Source organism: Diplotaxodon limnothrissa, linkage group LG14, assembly GCF_057381915.1.
Source record: "Diplotaxodon limnothrissa isolate DT_005_m linkage group LG14, D_limnothrissa_male_GT1.1, whole genome shotgun sequence".
Taxonomy (NCBI): Eukaryota; Metazoa; Chordata; class Actinopteri; order Cichliformes; family Cichlidae; genus Diplotaxodon; species Diplotaxodon limnothrissa.
In genome coordinates this window covers 17,531,878-17,548,623 of record NC_140609.1, presented here as the reverse complement: position 1 = coordinate 17,548,623, position 16,746 = coordinate 17,531,878, and the positions used below count along the sequence as shown (strand labels likewise).

At 39.7% G+C, this 16,746-nt stretch overlaps 1 protein-coding gene across 1 annotated transcript in view; it reads left to right on the top strand.

Annotated features, from left to right (window-relative positions):
* clmpb (CXADR like membrane protein b) overlaps positions 1 to 8,935 on the top strand; it is an 88,704-nt gene extending 79,769 nt beyond the window's left edge. Inside the window, exons 5-7 of the mRNA XM_085371290.1 lie at positions 99 to 221; positions 725 to 866; positions 3,092 to 8,935. Coding sequence (XP_085227416.1) covers positions 99 to 221; positions 725 to 866; positions 3,092 to 3,428 — 602 coding nt within the window. The 3' untranslated portion in view covers positions 3,429 to 8,935. The remainder of the gene's footprint in view (positions 1 to 98; positions 222 to 724; positions 867 to 3,091) is intronic.
* The last annotated feature ends 7,811 nt before the right edge of the window (positions 8,936 to 16,746 follow it).

Here is a 16,746-nt window from a genome sequence, read left to right as displayed (position 1 = left end):
TGTCTCTCTACCTCTAAGTTCTTCCTTCCGTCATTATAGACATTTCAGTTGTCTCTCCTTTATAATTGATATTGCATTGTTTTTCTTGTTCTCCCCAGATCTGAAGAACCCAGAGATTGTGACCCTGAGGAATCTCACCATGGACAGCACAGGTGTCTACAGGTGCACTGCAAGCAATGACGTGGGAGAGGAAAACTGCACCATCGAGGTCACAATAAAACGTGAGTTTGGGGAGAAAAGGGCGATGGAGTTGACCTAACAGCATTCACCTCGCACCAAACTGCCACTCTGATTGATGGTTATTGTTTCAAACAGCAGCTAGAAATACATTTATTCCCCTCCCTGCCTTTCCATCTAGCTCCTTTCACCCTCTTTATTCTCCTTCAGTGCTTCAACTGGACTAAACCAAAATTGCTGGCTATGGTCACCACCCCTGCCCCATGTCACGTTTCACTCTAAAACTAGTACATTGCATCAAAGGCCCAGCACGATTATGGTCATGTGTAGACACAAGGCAAATCAAGTGGTTCAGCATAAACAGTTTTCAATTCTTAACTAGAACTCAGGTGCTGTAGCAAAAAGATAGGGAGTGTTTTTCCAGCAAATGGGCATGAAGGATAAGTATTTGTGAATTTAAGAGTTCATGGGAAAACTATGAATAATATGAGACCAGAGACCATAAGTGACTCAATCTTTCATCAACTACCTCCTTTCTTGTTCACAGACGTGAGGGATGTGGGGATGGTTGCGGGCGCAGTGGTGGGTATATCCCTCGGTGTCCTCATTGTGATATTAATCATCTGGCTCGTCTTCCGGAAGAAAGAGAAGAAGAAGTACGAGGAAGAGGAGACCCCAAATGAGATCAGGTTTATTAATCATCATTTGTCCAGTGATTGTTTCATTTTTTCACCATTTTGCAGGTTTTATGTGTGTTAGCGTGTCAGTCTTTGTTACTTGTGGGGCTCTGTGGGGCTGTTGCGTTCTGCTTAGCTGCAGTTTAAATTTTTTGTTGAACTCAAACATTTGTTTCCTGGCTGTAATCACTTGTAATCAATGGTGATGACTTTTTTGAGTATTTCTGCATTTTACCCTTAATCTAGTTGCTGCGTTGCACAAATCAGCTGACGACCAGCACATTGATTTTGCAGATACTTGTATTCTGCATACTCTGTATGCAATATATTCTAACCCCTTCAATTTGTACTAGAATGTAAGGGGCATTCCTTTTGTATCATTTTCTGTCTGTATCATTTTCAGAAACTTTCGCAAGGCTAAAAGTATTTGCTTTTAGCGCTGCTGTCCAAAGTGAGAAAGATGCAAACTTCTCTGATTTGCTGCAAGCTTGTGTAAATTTCCTTGGTTGCCGCAATTATGCACACTGCAACGGTTATGACACCGGCAGAGCACTTTTGTTCACTACATCAGTGATGTAGTAGTTCACCTGGCTCATAGTCCTTCACAGTTCACAAGTTACTGAAAAGTGTGAAGTACAGAAAGAAGGTGAGAAGTTTTCTTGTTTAAAATCCACTGAGAATGAAAAACGTGTACGTGACCTTGAGCACAGTTTGGGTGAAGAGCTGTTAAGTGACCACTGTGTGCAAGTTTCACTAAAATCTCACCAGTAGCCCAGTAAAGACTACCTGTTACAATTTTTATGAAAAACATAAATATTCTATTAATAATTTATGCATGTTTAAGTGTCCATGTGACAGGTTTTTTTTGCAGACAAAAATGAAAACATAAAATAATGAAATATTTAAAAAATCGCCCTCAAGTAAAAATTGTTATATGACAACATGCTTCTGAAATAAGATAAGTGTAAGACAGTTTAGCTGCAGCGCTGTGTAACACGTGGTTGGTTGGATGAACTGATGTTGATTGGTGCATGTTAACCTGCTGTGTGTGAGCACTGATTCCACTGGAACGGTTTTAAACTACAGCTAAGCAAGTCACATTCTAATTGAAACAGCCACAGCCCCTTTATGCCTGCATGTGCTCGATGTCATCCCGTCGTGCTGCCTGTGCTTTTTTTGTGTTTCTGTGTGTCTAAAAGGGGAAACAACTACAAGGTAGTTTTCATCGATTATCTTTTAGGAGCTTTCTTTTCAAACCACCCTTGTATTTCAGTGTGTGCCTGTGTGCTCATGGAGCTGAGATCTCACAATAGTTTTTATTTATCCCTTTAAGACCTGAATGCACAGGTGGACTCTGTGGACCTTGTAAGAGCAACGTTTTTGTGACAGAGTGGACTTGGTGTAGGTGCATATTTACCGATGTAACAATGAATAATGCAGCATAGCTTAGGAGTAAATAAAGTAGGTGTAATGAAGTGCTTTCTGTTTTCATAACATTCTACGTCTGAGCTTTTCCACTGTTGTTGCTGTACCAGACCACCAGAGCGATGCAGATCTCATGGGTACGGCTTTTGAACCACCCAACACTGTTTAAAAACTGTTCACTTTATGCAAGGGCTATGGGACCCTCTGTGGTGTGCCTGGTGAGACGTTGCAGTGTTGCCAGTAGTGCACAGCTGAGAAGTTTCTATTTCTAACTTTCTGAACAGATCCTCACTAATTCAAGTACCATCCAAACACCAATGACAGCAAAAATGTCTTCAGAGTTGCTGTTTAATGGTAGGGTCAGGGACAAACTCTTTCAGGTTACTTTTACCCAGCAGTTTATTGGAATATTTCTTGGAATATTTTAACCCTGTTATTAAAAGCTGAGGCAAAAGTAGAATTATAAAGTTTTCACTGTGTTCACAGCAAAAACTTTTTATCCCCCCCTTGTAACAATTGTATCTGGGGAACAAGTGATTTCAGCAGATTTCATTATTTCATGCAAATGTGTTTCACAAAAGTTAGACGCTGCAGGAATCTCATGAATTACATGAGCCCCCCTACATAATACTACTCCCATGTGTCCTAGACCTTAGAATAATATATTGAAATGGCACTTCCGTGTACTCTTTTGCAGTTTATTGTATGTTTGTACGGTTCTAATTTCAAGTACAGGTACAGTTAATTCAGCTAAATTAAAAATGATATGGACTTTTGTCACGATTGTGTTTTCTGTGTGTTTTTAACCACAGGGAGGATGCCGAGGCTCCCAAGGCCAAGCTAGTAAAGCCCAACTCCTTGTCCTCATCCCGCTCCGGCAGTTCACGCTCCGGTGCCTCCTCCACCCAGTCCATGGTGCATAACACTGCCCAGCGTGGTCACCGCCCTCGCCCACCTGCTGTAGCAGCTCTCAAGGAAAATGGACACCCTCCTGGCTTCCCCCAGTCCCCTCCATCCTACACTACAGTGGTGCCCCCTAAAACCACTGAGCCCCCTGCCACTCCCAAATTCAACTCCAGGAACATGTCCGCGCCTACACCCCCAACCCTCATGGTGCCCGCCCAGACCAAGGCCTTTCAGACTGTGTAGGACTGAAAGCCAGCCCCTTCTTACAGCCATGCGAGACTCCCATCCCTTTCCAAGCCCACCAGCCCCGTCCCAAAGACTAAGACTCTTCCATAAACAAAGAAATGCGACTAGTTAAAAGGATGTAATTAAAAGAATCAATACTATAAGTCGAAAAGTACTTTTAATGAATGCATATTTAAAAAGGGAAAAATAAGACATGCTTGCCCCCTATTGAATTACATAAAACAACAAAACAAAAGAAAAAGCAGTGACCTAAGTTTGTCTCATGGCTAAAGGCAGAACTTATTTTCTTGAGTTCCTTCACTTGACTTCGGAAGGCACAGGGAAGCACCATGAGCAGTGAGGTGGAAGAAGCCCCTAGTAAAGCTTTTATTTATTCATGAAATCCAAGGGTTAGGCATACAGTAGGGGGAAAAAAGGGAAATAGTCTGGATAATAGCGTAAATCTAAAGTCTGAACCAATGGAGTCTCATTGCTTTTGAGCATCAGTTGTAAGATATGAGTGCAAGCAGGATGGAGAAAAATAAGGACGAAAGCAGAAAAACGTATGACAGCAACTTTTTTTTCTCTCTCCCTCTCGGAGGACGGGGTTTGTGGTGATTCTCAGATTCATGTCACCCTGCAGCCCTGACTTGCTGCTTCCAGCACCTGCTCCGAAACCACAAAAGCCCCCCTTTGCTTCCCATGGGCTGGGCCAATCGTGCCCATCCGTGTAGACAGGCACGGCGCGTGGCATGTGCATCATCTGCCTTGGTGCTCTTGGTCTTTTCGTGCTCTCATGAGGAACCCATGAGAAACCATGACAGTTGTGAGACTGATTCAGTTGCCTCACAAACAGCTCATCTGCTTTACCAATCAGCAGGGGATACTTCAGGTACAAGGATGTAGCACTGATGTTAAGTCAAATCAGTCTTACCCCCAGTCGTTAGCCTCCCCTCTTCCCCCTCGCGGATCCTGTGTGCATCTATGGACATCTTTTTCTGGTACCAAATATCCTCCCTGAATAATTAAATAGTATTTATTAGGCTTGTAGTGATACTTTAAATATAGGGATAAGCATTCTATTAGAACCAGCTGGACTTGTTTTTCTTTTCTGTGTATCTTCTCTATGAACAGGTTGTAAAGAGTGACAGACAGCCATGTGTCCATTCATTCATATTAAGAAGTGCCACCAATCCCTAGGATGGGTTATTATTATTACAATTATTATTGTTATTATGGCTTTTTTAACTCTTTTGTTTACCTACTACATTTCTGAACTGAAACCAAAATTTTTCACCATGAATGTGTGCTGTACAAAGATGGTGGATCCCATTGTTTTCAGCCTCCTGTAAACATACCGAATCAATGCTCAAGCCAAGGCACAAAGAATTGACCACGAGGTTCAATTTGAATGAAGGGAGCAAGGAGTATGATTCTAGAGATTTCTATTGTACAGCGTGTGTGTGGTATCATTGTCAGTACTCTCATTGGATCCATTAAAGTGGTGTGGCACTTGATTGCTGTCTTGCTCAGTCACCAGGTCCTGCTTGGTCATTGGTTAAACTGTGCTTATCAGCCAGTCCCGCTTTTGTCATGTCCTCAGACATACCCAGTGCAATTTGATTGAAAGTAGCTGAAAAAAGGGCAAGTAGCCTATCTAGTGTGCCTTCGCAATCCCTCTTTCCTTTGATGTTTTTTTTTTCTTTGTCCTTATCTTCAGCACACCAGTGGTTAAGTCTCACATCCAGCTTTGAAGGTCAACAGCAGCAAATACTGAGAGATACACCTAAACAAACTTGCCCCTAGTAATAAGCGAGGCAGCCTAGGGACCGCCAAGCAGAGTGAATTATCCCTGGTGAGCAAAGCAATCCCATGCCACGGGACTATGTACTGTACATTCTGTAATCAGTCTTGTTTTATATTGTACATACAGATAGATATACGCACATGATGTCATTTAATTTAAAACACAAGGGTATGTAAGGGGAGATTCCCCCCCCCCCCCCCCCTTACAAAAGAGTCAAAAGGGAAACCCAAAGTGAATTTAGACCGTGTGTTTTTATACACATGCTGTGTGAACATGTGAAGCCCCTGTGTCACCAGATTTACATCAAAACAAATTCGGTGCAACACAAGGTATAAACAATTAAAATCAATTTGTTTTGTCTAAGACAAGATCCCATCATACATACTGGACAGATTCCCATAAGAGGTATAGATTTTATTAATTAGTGTGACAGTAATTGTTTTCTTTCTGTTTTAGTGACCCTTTGACCTTCCTCATTTTATCCTACCATTGGGATAAAATTGCCCTTTTACCCAATATCAACACATTTGATATGTAAAAAAGTTCCCAAATTCATTCCAACAACTGACAAAAAAAAGAATTATTAATTTAGGATTAGTTGGGTTTAAAATCATGCTAAACTGGAACTAAAACCACTGCCAGCACTATCTTAACATGGTCAACAAAGGAAAACAAACTAACCCTAACTAAAAATCTATAAGAAGCTGCCTTCAGATAGGAATTTCAAGGTGAATGTATGAAATAGATATTTACTGATATTTAACGTAATATGTAAAGATATGTAATAGTTTTAAAGCAATCAGGTGGAGTTTTCATTTATGTTAGAAATATTAATTATGTTAACCAATTAGTGGCCATCCAGTATGTTGACCTATGCTTACTTTATTTAAGTCAGCATGGCCTTCTGGAGAGTTATGTTGCACATACCTGTTCTAAATGAACAAACAGGTGGGGACAACAGAGAGCATTACATGATGAAGGTGCTCAACCAGTAACCGTGGCAATCCCATCTTACCTAGCATATACTCTGAGATAGCATTTTAACTATCTAGCTATCATTGTGTATCCTTGACCAGGTCTCCACAGCGATAATTTGCTAGTTATGATGAAAATCTTCATCAGAGCAGAATTTATACTACTCTGAACTCTAGCTCGCCAAAAGAAAAATTCACTATTCTGCATTTTCAGTCCTTATGTTTTTAAATTGCTGAGCTCAGCTATGAAAGTGGAAGACCACTAAATGAGCAAAATTTATAGTATAATCAAACCATGCACAGTCTGTATAGTTAATTGATGATGAATGTTTGGCAAATAAATTAATTATCTTGGTTTGGACATATAAAAAAAATTTTTTTTTTTGTTAGTTTTATGACCCCATTGCCTCTCAGGACAAACGGTAACTGAAGATCCCTTTACTGGTTTAAAGTAAGTTGCTCTTTCCTCCATCAATACTTATATACCTGTAACTTCTAAATCTGAATTCCACATTATAGTGAAATGTTTCTTGTGCAATGAAGTTTTTTAACCTAAAATGTTCAGAAAACCAGCATCTGTCTGAAAAGCACACTTGGTTTGATTTCACACACGGGATTTCACACATGACTAAGTGTGAGGTAAATTTAGAAAAACACGAAACAAAACAATGCCTTTTATATTTAACTACAGACAGCAATTCATATTTGAGCAGGGAAGCTACTGTGTATGTGTGCGTCTGAGTGTGCGAGGGTGCATGCGTGCATGCATGCATGTGAATGTGCGTGAGTGTGTGGGTGTATGCATGTAAATTCGGTACAAGCCCTCGGGCCACACCCACACATTCCCATGTTAGCCATTCACTGAATGAGAAGGATCCAGCCAGGCAAAGCAACTTCTATCCAAATTGATATGACTGCAGACTGGCAGTGTTTATTTTAGTTTTCACTGACTTGTATGCCTATTGAACTTGGCTTCGCAGGCGGTAGTCTTGTTTTTGCTCGTGGGGGTGGCGTCCTGAGATAAAGCACGTCCATAATTCATAACTATCATGAGCTCTGGAGGCCACTTGTGCGCTCCCTCCTTGGTCTTGCTGTCTTTTAACACAGAATGCACTTGGCCCTGGGTGTACTGATGGCATCTCAAGGTGCATGCGTACGCACATTTAACACAAACAGGTAAAAGTTGTATATACACACACATACAGACATGTATACGCTGTATTCAGGTGCACACAAAAACACAGGTGTGTGCCTCATGTACATTCACAGTTGGCACGCACATCGTCACAAACACGTACACGGTGTACGCAAACAAAAGCCAAACCACATTTCTTGTTTTTTCTGCTCCTTCAGAATCAATTTGATGGATCGAATGTCTGAAGGTATTACAGCTGACTGATGGAACCAGGATACTAAATACAGCACAGAAAGGGACACACAACAGTGCATCCACCCAGAGGACATCTGCTGTCTTACACACACACACATGCACATATACAAAAGCAGCTAGTGTAACAAAACACACACACTTGCACTTAGAAAGACAGACACTGCTATGCATCTTAACAATCTGGATGGCATATGCCTAAAGACTTTTTTTTAGGAATCTGCAAGTGTAGTCCTGGGAATTAGGAGTGGTGTAACAGGATTGATACTGAGCCAGGAATGTAGGCTCTTGTCATTGAAATTCCCTCCACCACTGATGAAAGTAGCAGTGGAGGTGGAGGATGGGATGCGAGTCTTCCAGCTGTTAAATTCCTCCAAGCTTTTTGATTTGCTTTCCAGCATCTGCAAGTCTCAGGTGGCAGATTCCCCAGTTTATGAGCCCTCGCGTTGCATCTCTCCTCTCATGTGTGCAGCTTAGTGGCCCGGCAAACTTGTGCTCTTTCCAACAAATGAATTTTAAGGCGCTTCAATGTCAGTTCAGCAGAGAGGAGGAGGAAAGTCTTAAAACAAGTCAGTGTCAGCAGCGCATCCACTATCATCCCTTAGTACAGTATCCATCAGTACTATATACTGTCTTATTATCATCACTCAAAGGTGCAGTAAAATCAGTAATGGTTATCTTGCATTATATGATAGGAGTATGACTCTCATGTAGCCACATTGTTTTATGTTTGAATTAAATGTCAGTTGTGTTCTGATTAAAGTTGTTGAGCAGGGCAAAGTGATGCTCGGACTTTGTGGTTTGGCCTTGTATGTCAGCATAAGGGAATGTGATGTATTAATACTTTTTTCCAAAAGGAGACTGATGGGGCTTAATTCAACTTCAAGAGGGAAAGAAAGCAAAGATACCTGCATGTTATATAGGAAATGAGCAGATGATTGGGAATGCTTTGCTTTGATGTAACATAACTGTAATCGGTTTAAAAAAAATACAAATCAAAACTTGTAAATATATCCACATAAAAATTTTATGAAGCTTTATTTTGTTATCTTCCTTAGTTTGTTTTTTTTATTTGATTTCTTTTTTTTTTTTTCAAAATCCTTGTATATCACACTATTTTGTGCGCCAAGCTCATCATCGGCCTGTGTGGGATCTGAGTGGTTGGCTGTTTCTCTTGGCTCCATTGTTTCAGTGTCAAGGGGAGACACGCTCATCACGGCGTTACTAAAGGGAAATGTAAGACACCTTTGTTTTCTTTACTCGCATTTGTTTTTCTAATGTGGCGTCTTCTTGGTTTTGTAAAACAGTATACGATTTTTTGGTTTCTTCGTTCGATGAAAACAATCCATGTAAATATCACGAGTCAAAAAAATGTATATTTTTACGATCTCTGAGTTATTACTCTTTCATTTGCAAATAAAATATTCAATGACAACTTATATTGTCGTCTGGCATCTTGATTTGGATCGTAAATTATTTTTTAAATTTGTTTGTTTTTTGCGTACAAAATTACAATTTTCAAACTGCATTTTGTTTTTCCCCAGGTTATCTTTGTCTAATATTCAAATTTGCTAATGATCTGAAAAATATAAGTGTGGGGAAAAAAAGAAAGGAAAAAGGCAAATACTTTCACAGCCCTTTCACTGCTCTTTAGACGATTTTTTTCACTCCCTGTTCTCATATTTTGCACATTTTGTTTTTTCAGACATGTCAAGAATTAATGTGGAATATAAACTTGCTTGATGTTCTTTACTGAGTAAGGTACTGTAAATATGTATTCACACAATCGTCATTTCGTATGATTTGGCTGATGGGACTGGAATTTGACAGCTGACAGCAACATTTCATTCATGACCTACTTGCAGGAAATAATAAAACGCTGAAGGGGAAAACAAAAGCAAACATGAATGTTAACAGTGCATGGTTTTTGAAAAAAAAAAAAAGGTAAATGTTGAAGAGTGTGAACCATTTTGTAAAGCTTCATATAGTGTAGCTTTGTAAAATAGTTATTGTGTTAAAACTTTACTCTTAGGTCCTGTGTACTGTACAGCAGTGGTCCCCAATCCCTGAGTCGTTTGGTACCGGGCCACGAGAGTTGAGGCTCAGATGTGAAATTTATGGTTTTCAGGGTTTTTATCAGTTTTTATCGTTAATTCAGTTTCCCTGGGTATTTTCCCTTGTGTTATGAACAACTCTTCTTTTTTTTTGGTAGTGGTACTGGTTTTATTTTGTTGTATTTATCTGCAACACCTTAAAGGCCGGTCCGTGAAAATATTGTCGGACATAAACCGGTTCTAGGCGCAAAAAAGGTTGGGGACCATTGCTGTACAGTATATGGACTGGCAGAACAACTAGCCCTGGAATTATTGGTTCACTACAGTTCAGAACACCATAGTCAGTTTTTTAAACATAAATTTACTGTTATAGTTCTGTATATTAAAAACAGCCATTACATTCTGTACTAACTAAGCCCATCCAAATGTGAACCTCTCGTCTGCTTAGGAGGCAGCGTTTGTTAGAGGGCTCCTTCTTCTGCTTCCTCCTCAACCGTCTGCTGTTCTTCTGCCTCTCAACGTGACACTCAAGCCACTGACAACAAGGTCAGCGATATATCTATCAACCTGTCAGCCACTTATTGACTGACATTCATCTCTTCCCTCTGAAAAGTTCTTCTTATGTTGACAATCTGTCCAGCTGCCAAGATGGAGTGCATGCGTCTTCTCTGGTTAAGGAGATTGGGGTGACTTTGCCTCTGCTTCAAAAATGCATAGTCCCATATGTGGAGGAAAACACTGATAAAGGCACAGGAGCAAACTGTGAGGGATAATACAATTACCAATGTGTTCCCTGACATCTGCTTGTTAAGTAGTTGGCTGCAGAGTGCTTGCTAAATTTACATCTTTTCAAAACACAGCATCCATATTAAACAGGATCACATTTTCGAGGCCAGATCACATTTCTCCACCCCGTTCCATGCCACCGTGCCCATTGTTCCACATGATTAGCCATGTGTGACGACACCATCATAAACCCATCGCACTGCCATGCCCACCCACACACATGCACAAACTTATCAATGTATGCGTACGCAACATCAGTGACATTTAGGCACACACTGGGAAATTTCCAGATTTGCGCATTACAAATGTGTTCACATATCACGCATGCATGTCTCTGCTATTTTTGTTAAATAACAGCAGTAGCTGTACGGTGGGCTAATATTGTAAAAATATTAATATTCAGTAAAAACAAATTGTGCGCATTAATCAAACAAGCATTAAATAGTTAGGCACTGATGTGAAGCACTGAAATTAATTTACTTTTCAGACATGATATTGGTAAGCACTTCAGTATGCAAGCAAATTTAAATGAATAGACAAATAGGTAGCTGAAAGAATAAGTGATATGATAAGTGGCGTCATTTTACAACAACAACAAAAGCAAACCTGGAGTTAAATTAATGAACTGCCTGAAAGAGTGGATTAGACTCACAGTGACTTATAAAAAACATTAATCACATTATGAAGCATGTGTTTGCATAAACCATGCCTCATAAAAAATAGATTTCAGTGGATCGAAAGATGCACACTACTGGTTTCTTCAGATCATCTATCAACATGATGTGTCACAATAATGAAATAGCACAGATACACTAATTAACCCAAATAAATACTAAAATGATCTAATGTGTCATCACACAGATAAGAAATCTTTTGGCTCCGAGCAGGCATTATAGTTTAATTAATAAAGATTCATATTTTGCCCTCGGTGGCCCTCTGTAATCTGCAAAGTAAGCCAAAGACTGCTGCACGAGGCATCCTGAACTGAAGACACTAATATAATTGCACCCCCTGGTGTTGACTGGTGATAGCTCTCACTATCTGTGAAGCAGAGAGGCTCTTAATGAGATGACTGAAATCCTAAGTGACACACTATTAGGCATCAGTCGATAATCAGAAATCTCAAATGAAAATTAAAAAACTAAATGCAGAGCGGCAGGTAACTTCTAGAATACACACCACACATCATTAAGCCTGTTTGTCAAAAAGAAAGCAGACTTAGCAGATTATATAGCTGCTTGTGCTGTTGTTCAATATGCCCTAGGAGAAAGCATCCAAGTAATAATGTCACTGGGTCTCATGCAGGTATTGTATACATGAAGCTCTTCTTAAAGCCTCTGGTGGCACTTGACATGTGTACAAAGACAAACACACAGGCATATAGAAATTATTAAGAAGGGGTGTAGACTCTTGTTTTGAAAAGGTGGGATATGCTCAAGTCTTTCCTTTTAAGATGCGTCCATGTATTTACTAATCCTGAAATATTATTATTATAAGTATTTTACCACAACACTGATAGCAATACAGTGTATGGACTTATCACATAACAGGAGTCTTTACACAGATCATTTCTGGATAATGAATATTGCACTGTGCCCCACATCTCAACTATATTTAACTCTTTGACAACTGTACTAATTATAGTGCTGCCATTAGTTCAGATAGTGAGGTTAATAGTGTTACTATATCTGGCCGTCATTCTACATTAAAAACACTCAGAGTTATGGAAAAATTATGCATGTGTGAGGGTAAACTGTGCAATAGCAAACTAACACTGACAGCCCAAATATGATTTGAAATACCTGATAGTTGTTTAATAATGAAAACATGAGACTTAAAACACAAAACAATATGGATCGATATGAATTCAGTAAACTAGAATTTTATTGTTACAGCTATAGCACACCTAACTGTCCCTGTCCTCTTGCAAAAACAACCACACATCTGTGGACTTTACCATCAAGTTCAGTCTGTGATAGTAAACACATTTTTTTCTTCTACTCTTGTACTACTTTTTTTCAGAATCCATTTTAAAAAAAAACAAAATACATGTTTTACTAAATCTAATGTAACCTAGCATTTTCTTGCAGGCTGCACTGGAAACATTTATTTATATATACAAAATTCACAATGAGCACAATGGCTCAAACATAGCTATTACAGAAGATTCATCCAAATCCTCTACAACTGTAGGAAATGATGCAGGTGGTTATTTAGTAGTGAAAAATAAATGACACAAAAGGTGCACTGTGTGCTCTAGGACTAGCTTACAGGTGTAGGCCTTTGTTTTATTTAGCTAATATGCTAAATGCTTTATGGAGTTCTGTTAAAAAAATAGAAAAACAATAGTGTTTAAATTATGAATTCCACTGTCCTTTTGGATGTCGTCTTTACACATCCCATTTTTAATATACATAGAGAGAGAAACAGTAAGGAATGATGATTTTATAGAGAAAATAACAGCTCACTATTGAAGCTGTGTGTGAAATAATGTCCACATAAACAGAGACCTCTAGGGGATTTTTGCCTGACTCTGCAGGCTTCTCCTACTTCAAGTTAATGTGGGATACTGTGGCTGGTCTACAGTTCAGATAGTAAACACTATTTATCACTATCAGTGAACTGTGGTCTAGCTGCTCCTTGAGCAACAATAACAGCGCACACATTTTCTGTGGATATTGGGCATCTTCTCCTACAGCTAAGACTAGGAGAGGCAGCAGAGAACAAGCTTTTTGAAAAGCCCTATCTTGCATGGATACCATTAAGTTATTCAAGATTTTTCAGTCAGAAGAAACAGTTGTGAGTGCAGATCACTGTTTTGGTTTCTGAATGTCACAGATTACGGGTGACACACTGTTGAGCGAGGATAACTTACGGTAGCTATTACCTGAGGAGTAGAAAATAGCACAGCTAGCCTATCAGCTAGCTAGTTAGCATAAGCATCTCGGAAGCTCAGGATATTTTCAGTAAGTAAATGCAATTGAGGAATATTCATAAACAAATTGATATTACTTTAATGTTGAGCAACCTCAGAGTTCTGTGCCTGAATTTGCTAACATTTAAAGTACGCTGTTTTATTGAATAAAGGTAATACCTTTTTAATCTTCCTCTTTAACCTTTAACTGTATAGATGTACATTTAAATGCACACGTGCACATCCAAATGTGAAATGTACAATTAGCAAATATACAAATTGCTGTATCTTGTCAGATGTACTGTTTCTCATTTTGCATGAGAAACAATGAGCATGTGCATGTACGGCAATCAAAACGCTAAAACCTAAATAAATGCTGAAATATCCACTCCTCGTGTAGCTACGTTCAGGGCTCCTTTATTGACGAGTTGCTTCTCCTTTCTCTGGTGAGTTATTCTTATTAGTGAAGTAAAGCTGGAGGTTTTTTGCAGTGTTTTACCATGCAGAATTTTAAAATCTTATATTTGGTTCTTCATTCCTTGTGTGCACATTTTATTCATGCCAACATGAGTTGAAAAAGTCAGTTACATTTGGGAACTGAGACACTATTCTTTTTATTCACAGTGAGTTTCGTATTCATAGTGTGATTCTACATCCAGATGATGGAAAGTTTAATGAATCTTGAGCTTTAAAGTTTAATAAACCTGACTATTTCAAGATGTTACAACAGAGTCGGGTGTATGAGATATTACTGCAGAACTGTAGACATCTCTGTCTGTCACTTTGGGAGCAGTCACCTGGGACAATTAGGAACTAATTTGGGCTTTGTTTAATATGAAAACTGGCTGTTGGCAGCCACAGTGGTAGGGTGATTAGGCATCCACCTCTTCCTCTCTTGAACAGTAATCAGCCCCACCGATGTTGTAAATCTATCTAGTGAATCTCTGGGTAGAAGTGATGTGTGCCAACTATGTCAGAGCCACATTACACAGCTCAGTGATGGTGTTGAAGCACTAAGGGCATCTGTCTAATGATGTGGCATCTAACGCTAGCTTCTGGTCTGAAAGAGCTGCTCTGCACAGGGATGAGATTAAACCAAAAGTGTGAAATATGCCAAATTTCTTATGACATACCCTCACTGTGCAGCAATTTCCTAATGTTGTAAACCTGCTCAACATTTGGCAATAAACCCCATTCTGATTCTGATTCTGATTCTGTGGGTTGAAATTTACAAAAGTACTTTCTGGCCAAAGGGGGCGCTTTAATGATGTTGCTTTTATCGCATAGGGACCTTGATACCATGGGGATATATATATATATATATATATATATCTTTTATTTTGCCTATATGTCTCACTTTGACCATTACAGCACTGTCTTTTCTGCTCAAAACAATTACTGATCATCATCCTTACTGCCCCATTAACTGTGACACTGCTGATCACACTTAAAAGACTTTTTATTAGCTGGAAATTGTTTATTTCACTGCTACAAATTTCACACAAATATGTCGGTTGTCTGCACCATAACGGTTAACCTTCCTTTCAGAAGAAGAATGGGTAAAAATAGTTTACTGTGAAATTATGAGCTGAAGGACACTGTGAGCTCTGCTGAATGGTGCACACTTGTCACTTGCCAGGTGCCCGAGCTTGTCTCAGGAGGATGTAATTTGAGGTTTTATATAATCGTGGTGCCAGCCCCTCTGGCTGTCTCTGTGGCAGCATAATGCTATAAAAATGTCACTGCTGTCCAGACAATTACAGCTACACTGCTGCTGTTTTTTGCTATGAGCAAGTTATAAATCTGTGACATTCATCACTGAATCATTTCTTGCAGTGCTTGCAAATGAGTTTGTGGCATTCACATATCATCTGATAATGTGGCAATGTGACAAAACTCATGTTATATAAGTTTCTGTGAATGCAACTTTTTTTGTATGTGATTGAAAAAAAATCCCTTTAGCCCCCTGTTACCCTTTTAGGGCATACTGTACAGATTCAATCTGCAGAAACTTTACTGCTAGCCCATTAAATTGCTCCTAAAGAAGGACTGTCTCATAACACTTCTCCTAGGCTGGTGTAACTGCTAAATGATACTAAGATAAATGATGATGCTTCTTTGACTTCACCAAATTGGTGCTATTGAGTAAAATTAAAAGCCACTGGTCCCAACCCCTGACAAAAGGACCCCCTGATGATCCTCTACCTAATCACATGAGCCAAGGCGTGAAAACGGGTGTGGGTCACAATCAGCCAGGGTTTCCGGTGAGCTCAATGTGAAATCTAGCCCCACCCTATCATGTGATTTTACTGAGTTTAGATGGCCCAGGGTGTGAGTGGGCGGGAAGGGATCTCAAAACTGGATTATAGATGGCAGACAGTTGCTGTCGTAAGCCACCGCCTCTGTTCAAACATGGTCGCTCACAGTGGACATAAATGGCCTCTTTTACTCCTCTTTCAAACCACCTGTCTTCTCTGTCCAAGATGTGAACATTGGCATCCTCGAAAGAGTGAACTTTGTCCTTTAGATGCAGATGGACTGCTGAGTCTTGTCCCGTGGAGGTGGCTCTTCTATGTTGTGCAATGCGCTTGTGAAGTGGCTTTTTGGTCTCTCCAACGGGGCTAGGGGGATACGGTGGGGCTAGATTTCACATTGAGCTCACCGGAAACCCTGGCTGATTGTGACCCACACCCGTTTTCACGCCTTGGCTCATGTGATTAGGTAGAGGATCATCAGGGGGTCCTTTTGTCCCTCTTTGGGGCGAAACTCCCACAGGGTTTAAATCTGGGACTCTCCCCATTTGACCCTAGAACTGAAGAAGCTTCTTGGATGAGAGGTGAAACGTCTTCAAGCAACTTAAAGAAGTCCAGAAACTTTTCTTTCCAAGCTCCTTAGACTGCGATGACCTGGATGATTGAGAACCTTCACAGACAAAGCTCAGGAAATACACTATTAAATTCTGTCCGAGATCCACATATTTGTCTGGAATATTTGTCAAGCTGACTTGTGTTTTCATTAATGTCAGCACCTCTTTGATTAAGCACGTTGCACCTCATTCAGAGTTTTTATTGCTTTCATTTCTGTGCTTCTGGCAGTGGATTAGGATGAGCTGAAGTGATGAACAGGTTGCATCAGACAAGATCAATGTAGGTTATTTATGCTTATTATAATGAGTGTGTTCTGTCTGGTGTGCTGAAGTATTAAGTACATATGGAAAAGTAAATACTGTGAGCTCTATTCTTAAATGCATGCATGTTCTCTACGTCTACAAATGTCTTTGTGTGTTGCAGGGGACTGAAGGGTTTAAAGTCTTGTGTTTGAGCTCTGTGACTGATCCCATTGCACTCTCTGCAACACTGGCCTACATGGATGCTGGTGTATGTGTAACATTAATAATTGTGGATTTAGTCAAAG